This window comes from Amblyomma americanum, chromosome 1, assembly GCF_052857255.1.
Source record: "Amblyomma americanum isolate KBUSLIRL-KWMA chromosome 1, ASM5285725v1, whole genome shotgun sequence".
NCBI classification, from domain to species: Eukaryota; Metazoa; Arthropoda; class Arachnida; order Ixodida; family Ixodidae; genus Amblyomma; species Amblyomma americanum.
In genome coordinates, this window is record NC_135497.1 from 35,610,494 (window position 1) to 35,618,701 (window position 8,208).

General features: G+C 50.2%; 1 protein-coding gene across 1 annotated transcript; it reads right to left on the bottom strand.

Annotated features, from left to right (window-relative positions):
* Window positions 1-960: 960 nt before the first annotated feature.
* Window positions 961-2,896, bottom strand: LOC144132180 (uncharacterized). Its single transcript, XM_077664481.1, has 2 exons — window positions 2,548-2,896; window positions 961-1,239 (listed from the first exon to the last, which is right to left on the bottom strand). Exons 1-2 carry the CDS (start codon window positions 2,851-2,853, stop codon window positions 1,111-1,113), a joined length of 435 nt encoding a protein of 144 aa, XP_077520607.1. The 5' UTR covers window positions 2,854-2,896; the 3' UTR covers window positions 961-1,110.
* Window positions 2,897-8,208: the final 5,312 nt, after the last annotated feature.

Consider the following 8,208-nt stretch of genomic DNA (forward strand, 5'->3'; position numbering starts at 1 on the left):
AGGATCACCGGTGACTAGCTACGCCATCAGTTATTTGGTCTTAAAAGACAAATTTCAGTTGCGAAGTAATTTGCAATTTTGCGACGAAGCGGTCAATTCTGACGCCGGTCTTGGAGAGGGTGCGCATCTTTTCTTAGCTATAGCATGGCAAACTGCCTGAAAACAGGCCATTTTTGCAAACAGTCTTGATGTCGCCACAGTGTTCGGTCTTTAGGCGTTTTTTTCAATTATGCTATGAGTAGAAGTCGCTATTCTTTGTTTACGCTGCCCCAGCTCAGGTGCTTCAGTATCAATGGCAGATGCCGGGGCTAGCAAAGACCTTTTTCTTCCTGTTTACTATTATTTTAATAAAAAACCGCTACCACCACAATCGTAAGAAGTCGGCCTCATAGTGACGGCAGATAATTTATTGTAGTTTAGACGAACCCAAAAACCAGCCACGAACATGAACTAATGTTCATCGCACGGCAACCTTCTCGTTTTCTGCTGCAGTAAGTTTACGGATTTTTTGTGACGACTGAGACGCAGTACAGATGCCCGCATTATTACAAACGTTATTACTGCGTAAGCATTCTATGGCTGTGCTAGCGGTTTCATGTGATCACGAGCTTGTCATCACGATAGCGTCCGAACGAATTGAGTTAGAATGCATGCATTAGATAGAGCATCAAAATGTCGCAGGAGAAATCATGACGTGCATGTGGAGTAATTGGTTATTCAATTAGAGCTAAAATAATTATAGCCAGAAATAAAAGATTATTCCATGCAAACGAAGCCTCAAGACTTACAAAAACACAAAATTGCGCGGGTAACCGCAAACAGCAAGAATATTGATTATACGAAACCGCATCAAGACCATCAATACCTCAGGACCCCGCCTGTCCGGTCTACGTCGCAGAAGGGGGCTCTGACGCCAAACCATATTAGAAAAAGCTTTATCATAAATCTTGAGGAGCGCATTATTATTTCCCAGTGAAATCGACAAACAACATCGGCAGATCACTGATATCAACCGCATTAAGCGTCGGCAAGCAGCCGTGCCTGCAGTTGCACAGATATTAAGAACATTATCCCTACACTACCTCCATCATAAGTAATAAGAAATCGATATCACAGATATTGAGCATGCGCAGTGGCGCCGTCAGCGCCACCACTGTCCGCAAGGAGCCGGTTCCACGCTGGCGAAGTTTTCTTCCCGAGGAAGTGTCTCCACGGCCGAAAAGGAGTTGGAAGCCGCCTCTGCACGGAGAAAAGGCAGGGAGCATGAGTATGCGCACGGACAGGATTAAGGGTGAAAAGGAGCACTACAGGAGAAACGAGGCAGGACAGGCGAAATCAATAGGCAGAAAGAAAATAGAAAAATAGGCAGGGGACACTTAAGCTTCGCCTTAAAGGCATGACGCGATAAGGTAAGGCGTAATTCCCATATATGAAGATGGCCTTTTCATGCTGTACATTCATAGACAACTGGAAGTGCTCATACCCTTCATGGCGCAGTGGTGCAGCAGTTAAGCGTTGCGCAACTGCCCCGCGATGGGAGGTGTGTTCAGCAGAGGTCCTTGTGTGGCCCAGGTTGGTCTTCCCTAGCGATAAATCATTAATTTAACTGGAACCTGCCACGGTGGGAAGTTTGCTGACTCTCCGGTGGGCAGGTTGTGAAGACGTCACGTGACCTAGTGTCTCACCTGCCTTCTAGGTTGCTCTCTGAGGACTACCAGCCAGAGACATGCTCGTGATTTTTCGCTGACAACCCCGACGCCGACAACGCCGACAGGATTTTCTGGCGAACGGGGCCTTTAACGTTAAGGCGTTAAAAATTGGAGGGGACATTCAAGCTCCGCTTTACGGGTAAGACGCTATAGCGTTAATGGGTTAATGCCCATATATGCGTAGTTTGTAATTTTTGACTTTTCATTCATAGGTCGCTGGGAGTGTTCGTACCACTAAGCAGCCGCGGTGGCTCAGTGGTTATGGCGCTCGGCTGCTGACCCGAAAGACGCGGGATCGATCCCGGCCGCGGCGGTCAAACTTCTGTGGCGGCGGAAATATAGAGGCCCGTGTACTGTGCCATGTAAGTGCACGTTAAAGAATCCCATGTGGTCGACATTTCCGGAACCTGTCACTATGGCGTCCCTCATAGCCTCAGTCGCTTTGGGAGGCTAAACCCTCATAAGCCAAACCAAATCTTCGTACCAGTCCTGACGCAATGATGCCGTGGTTGAGTGATGCGCCACCGCCCCGCGATGGAAGGTGTTGCCACCGGTGGTGCATGTGGGGACTCGATTGCTCTTACAGGGCAACTTCTCGGGGCTAGTCATTAATTTAACTGGTACCTGCAACGATCATTAGTTTGCTCACAACCCGGCGGGCAGATTGCGAAGACACCAAAAGGCCACGTGACCTAATGTCCCACCAAGGTTGTCGGAGACGCCAGAGTAGCCGGCTTCTCCGGCTGCAAGGCTTCAAACCGTCGCCGAAGCCAACGCGGACACCGGGCAATTTTTTTCGGCACGGGGTACTAACCCTCTCGCATTAATAGCAGCTCACCGGTCGAAGTCCTGTGGCTTCAAAAAGGGTGTGCCTCCAGAGCTGAACGACGAGAGCACCGTCTGGTTCTGGAACACGTATTCGCCACTCTTCTCGATCCGGTTCGACTCTGGCGGCCTTCCTCTGGCCCGTTAGCCCGCAGACCTCCTGTGGGGACCGCGACTGCTTGACGGACTGCGGGTCCAGCGTCAGCCCGCCAAACCACAGCGGGTCCGTGTTCTGGATACCTCGCATGGCCCCCTTGGAGACATGGCACTCGTCGACAGAGTGCTGCTTTTCGTCAAGGGGCGTCATGGTCGACTCCATGCCTTCCTCTGACTCATTAACGTCCAGAGGAAACGGCGCGCCGCGTCATTCTCGATGGCCACTGCTCACCCTAGTCGCCAGCGTCATCCTGATCTGAACTGAACGCGTCCAGCAGCACAATCTTCGTCTTCTTCTATTGCGCGCCTTTGGCTCCAGCCTTCGAAGATCGCGTTCTTCCGTCTTCCTCTGGCTCCGAGTCCACGTGCCCCTTTAGTAGTTCGGTCCGGTTTTCAGCATGTTTCACAGCACAGCTGTTTATGATCCGTTTGCCGGTTGAGCATCGGCGCTTATGATGAAGCTTCCACTTATTGTGGTTGTTAGCCTTTCAAAAGATGGCACATACCCACACTGGTGGAGCGGCCAATAATCGGGAGGCAGAGGTTGCTGATCACTTGTACTCAATAAAGGGAAAAGAAGCTTCCACGTGGCCACCCCTTGTATATGCCTCGCGCTACATTTGTCGTCTTCGGGTGGGGCGCGCGCTGGCCCGGCATCACGTGAGCACGCCCAGCTTTTCCCAGTGATCGGGTGACTACCCCATACCACACCACCTTTCGCCTCGAAAAGCTTCTTGGGCTAGGGAGCCTACACGTGGCGCCCATGTAAGTTCCCTACTCTCAGGCGCTCAGTGCGCGCCTTTATATGAATTTAAGTAGGGGTTGGACATTTCGTTTTTTTTAATGCGTTAGAAATGTTAGGGTCGCAAGCTCGAATGGCGATCACTGTCACGCGTGTCGCGTGGCACAACGAACCTTATGCCACCCGGAATAAAACGAACTTTAGTCGGAAAACTTTGGATATAACGAACCTAAATATGCAACGAACGTAAGTGTACCACCTCGCATTCAAATGTTCCACCGAATATCGCCTGAGAGCTTCTGTTTTTGAAAATCCGGCTGGCTGTTTTAGGTGTTTATTTGTGCGAAAGCACCCATAGACTCACCAACTCCGACCAAGAATCTTGTCCGTCCGATCTTTGTTGGGCCAAAACATAGCAACCGTGACGTCATGTTAAGTTAAACAAAAATGACTGGCGGTTTAGCATTGCGAAGCATGAAGTATTGTGCGAGAGCACAGTTTTTTGCTGGTGGATACCACCGCCACATACCTCAAAGCACGATTGAGGTGTCCACTGACCCAGGGGAGCCAGTAATGCGCATATCCTTTCCTCAAAATCAACGGAGTCTAAACCTTGCGGTCGCTTTGAGAAAACAAAAGACGCACAACTGCTCGCGCCTCAGATGGTAGTCGGTAAGACGGCGGCGACACGGGGTCGATTCCCACGTAGACCCCCATTTTCTTTTCATGCAACAATTTTATTTTCTTCTTATTTTAATGGCCGTAAACGCGCGAACACTTTTGTGAACAGCCTTTGTCGCAAGACCTGCCCGAATCTACTTTCGAGAAAGTATGGACATGTTTCTGGCCATTCAGAAGGCCGCAGCGGAGCCTCCGGAGTGGCTCTCAAGACTAGAGCCACTCTGTACACTGCGTGAATTTTAAGTTGACGAAGCCAGACTCACGCTGGCTGACTTCGAGTCGGGTGTACATAGCGTTTGTCTTTTGTTGATTGTTTGTTATGTGCAATTTTCTGTGTCAAAGCCAGGCAATAAAGAAAAAAAAACAGCCTTTGTCTACAACTTCTGTCAAAGCCAAGAAATGCTTTCGCATTGAAAGAAAAGCGGAGATTACGGAGCACGCAGGGCAGTATGCCTCGAATTTGGCCAAGGCTAACTGTCACAACATCTGCGACTCTTTCAATAGCAGAGTTAACCTCAAGATAACCTAGTCCATACTGAGATGCCTGTTAACCCAGGAAGGAGCAAAACAGAGCGCAAAGCAAATCGGTTGAAGGCCATAGAGAACTTCGAGGTTAGCGAAAGGGAGCTCATTGCAGAACTTAAAAGGAGAGAGTACATACAATCGGAGGCTGCCGGTCTGGAAATGGAAGACTACACGGGCACACAGCATGAGGAAATGAACATGGAGATCACTACCTGGGAGGTGCGTGCCGCACTCCTGGACATAAGGAGGGATACCTGCCCTGACATGGCTATCGGGTGACTACCAAATGCCAGCTAACTTGGACGAGTCAGTGGAGGCTATCAGTGACTTTATGAAATGCTAGTCTAGCAGAGGCTCAAATGGGTGCGCAATTGACGAGGCTCAGGGGCTCCCCCACAGGAAGGGCGCTCCTAAAAAGGCTAGGTCGGAACGCAAGTGGTCTGGCTGACAGATACACAGAAGTTCCAGACGACCTCAGAAGAACTTTCAACGTGGGACCCTTACCTAAAAATATGGATCCCAACCTACACGAAGAAAGGCGGAGAGCCAGGGCCGAACAGATAAACAGAAGGCTAGGCCAATCCGAAAGCACACTATACACAGACGCTTCTATGTACGCAAGAGCAGAGAAACGCACAGCCGCGGTAGCGGTGGTCAACGGTACAGGGGAAACTATCACCTGCGCTTCAGTAGGGGTGTCAGGGATAGCAGAGGCCGAAGAAATTGCCGTCGCGCTAGCGATAGCCGAAGGCTACAGAAAAGGTCGCTCCCTAAATATCCTAACGGACTCGAAAGAAACATGCAGAAACTATACGAAGGGCAATATCAGCGGCACTGCCCTCAGAATAATCAGCGAGGCGGCAGCCTCAGCTGAAAGAATACCCATACAACATATAATCTGGGTGCCAGCCCACGCAGGCGTAGCAGGAAACGAAAGGGCGGACAGTCTAGCTCGAGGGCTCACTTACCGAGCAGGCTTATCGATCGTCTCGGAGTCACGGCTACTCATATGCGAGGGGGGCTACACAGAGACCCTACAACTATATAGGGGAATCAGAAAGAGATATCCATCACCACACAAAGCACTAAATAGGGAAGAGGCTGTAGGATGGCGTAGGCTACAGACGAACACCTTCCCTAACCTACACACATACAACAAGATATCACCAACGCAATTCAGACCAGACTGCCCCTGGTGCGGCAGTACGCCCACACTCTATCACATCACCTGGGAATGCAAGAGAAACATAGCATTCCACAATCAACAAACACCGAGTGCGGAGCAATGGGAGAGCTGTCTCTTCAGCAGCGAGCTTGAGGTCCAGAGGGCCTTGGTAAAGCACGCAACTGAAGCGGCACAACTCAGTGGAGCCCTGGACTGAGGGCCCACTCTTGCTTGAAGACTCAAGTCGCCAGCACCCAAGCAAGACGACCAGGAAGTCTTCATCCCCGCGAACCTCTTGGAAAGAAATAAAAGTTTTCTCTCTCTCTCTCTCTCCTCAGGACTGGAAGGCGGCAGAAATTCTGTTTATTCTGAAACCTGGTAAAGAGACCAGTATCGAGAATTTGAGGCCAATATCGCTAACGTCGTGCACCGGCTGGTTGATGAAAGAAGTAATATAATCACACTGTTGGCCATTAACTGGCTCCGCCGTGAGGTGCGACCAGCACCCGCTGGTCTTCTTCCCCCTTTCCTGCTCGAGCGTGGGTTGGCTGTGTGGCTGCTCTGCAAATCCTTGTATACCCCTCTGCCCTTTGTACTAACATTCTACCTGGTCTCGGTGACATTTTGGTGGAGGTGCTGGGTGATATACGAAGAGCTCCCGGGAGCCTCCGACGCCCAGCTGCACCCCATGGACACGGCACCTGTCCACCACGCAAGCCGCCGCTTGCGAGGCTTGGATCCTGAGATCCGGCCGCTGACGACACCACCCCGCACAATGACGTCCACTGCGGCAAGCCAGAGCATCCAGAATTCTTTTAGTTGCACGCCACTGCTTCTCCATGCGCCTCGCACTCGCGCTTCGTTTCATGGCTACAAGTTTGAAGACATGGAGGATTGGTTGGCCAGCTACGACCGGGTTGCAACGTTTGACCTGTGGGAAGAGGAGCGCAAGCTAAGGATTGTCTATTTTGCCCTCGAAGACGCCGGCAAGATGTGGTTTGAAAACTACGAGTCCGCCATTACCTCCTGGCGAGATTTCCGACGACAGTTTCCGGCAACGAACGGAGGGAGCGAGCAGAACTTGCCCTGCAGACCTGAGCGCAGCGGCCCCTCATCTTATGCGAGGGGTCAAAGACCAGCTTTTGGTAAGACGTGCGCGACCCTCCTAGATATGTGGTCGACTTTGCTCGGGAGGCGACAAGCATGGAACGCGCCTTGCAGCATAGGTTCGCGCATTACGGCCGTCCGGCGAATATAACACAATTTACAGAGATTTAGATAAATGTGGCTTCATTCCAAAGATTGCTATTCTCGTTGAGACCAAACATTTCGACTAAAGACGTTATTTTACAGCTAAAAGCAGAAATCATTGACAAACCTAGAGGCTTATAGGCCACAACAATTCTAACATTAGGCCTCAAAGTGCCTTTGATAATGTCAAACATGTTATCATAATCAAAAATTAACAGGACTGTAATGGTGGTATAAGGACGTATTATTATATCAAATAATTTCTCTTGAACCGAAGAGTTAGGCCCAATATCAAAGAAGTAAAGTCAGACTATACGAGCCTGCGAAGTTGTGGCGCACCGCAGGGGCCAGTGCTGTCCCCTCTGCTCCTCAACATTGCCCTTTCCAGACTACCGAGTAGGCTGGACAACATACAAGGTGTCAAGCACGCGCTGTATGCTGACAACATTACGATTTGAACCTCCCTGAGGGTCAGTTGGGAGCATGCATTAAAGACTACTATGTGTGCGGATACCGTACAAATAACAAGCTAATAGTTGTGGGCTCCATCCAGTGCGCACCCAAATATTCGGAGTTACTAATATTTAGGAATAAAGGAGACTAAGACCATATTTTAGTATTTGGGGAGGGGGCGGAGCGCAAGCAGGCTTACCTGTCATCGCGCACACAGCGGAATATATACATAACTGGCTTTTAGCCTGGTGCCGATGTGCTTTGAGGTAGTCTTCAACACACGCGTCGAGCGCCAAATACGAGGCCGAAAATGCATGTACCAACCGAATATGTAAGCCTTGAAAACTCAAGCCCATGTTTTCCGCGGTCCGTATAAGGCTCAGCATCTGGAAAACGAGTCTTGGAGGAAAGATATATGGGGCACAGTAGGAGGAGAGATCTACTCTAAATTTGCTATTAGACGGCACACGAACAAGCTGTACAGGTCGCAATGGGTCTCATTCTGTGCTAGTTTGACTGTGTTCTCTCCGATAACGAGAATATGGCGAATTATTGGCAGCCTTGCTGGAGAATCTCGCCCTTCGAAGCCTTTTGAAGCTCTTGCAATACGCAAGGAAAAACCTATTGCGTGCTTGGCAGAGGAATTTGCAGACGCACTCGTCCGCGCTGATTCTGGAATCGATATATATATTCACCATCTG

Bases quoted from the DNA above. Each gene is read 5' to 3' on its own strand.
- LOC144132180 (XM_077664481.1), bottom strand. From the start codon at position 2,853: ATGGAGTCGACCATGACGCCCCTTGACGAAAAGCAGCACTCTGTCGAC. The intron at 1,240-2,547 runs GTGAGCTGCTAT...TTCTCCGTGCAG, and splicing joins AAGCCACAGGACTTCGACCG to AGGCGGCTTCCAACTCCTTT.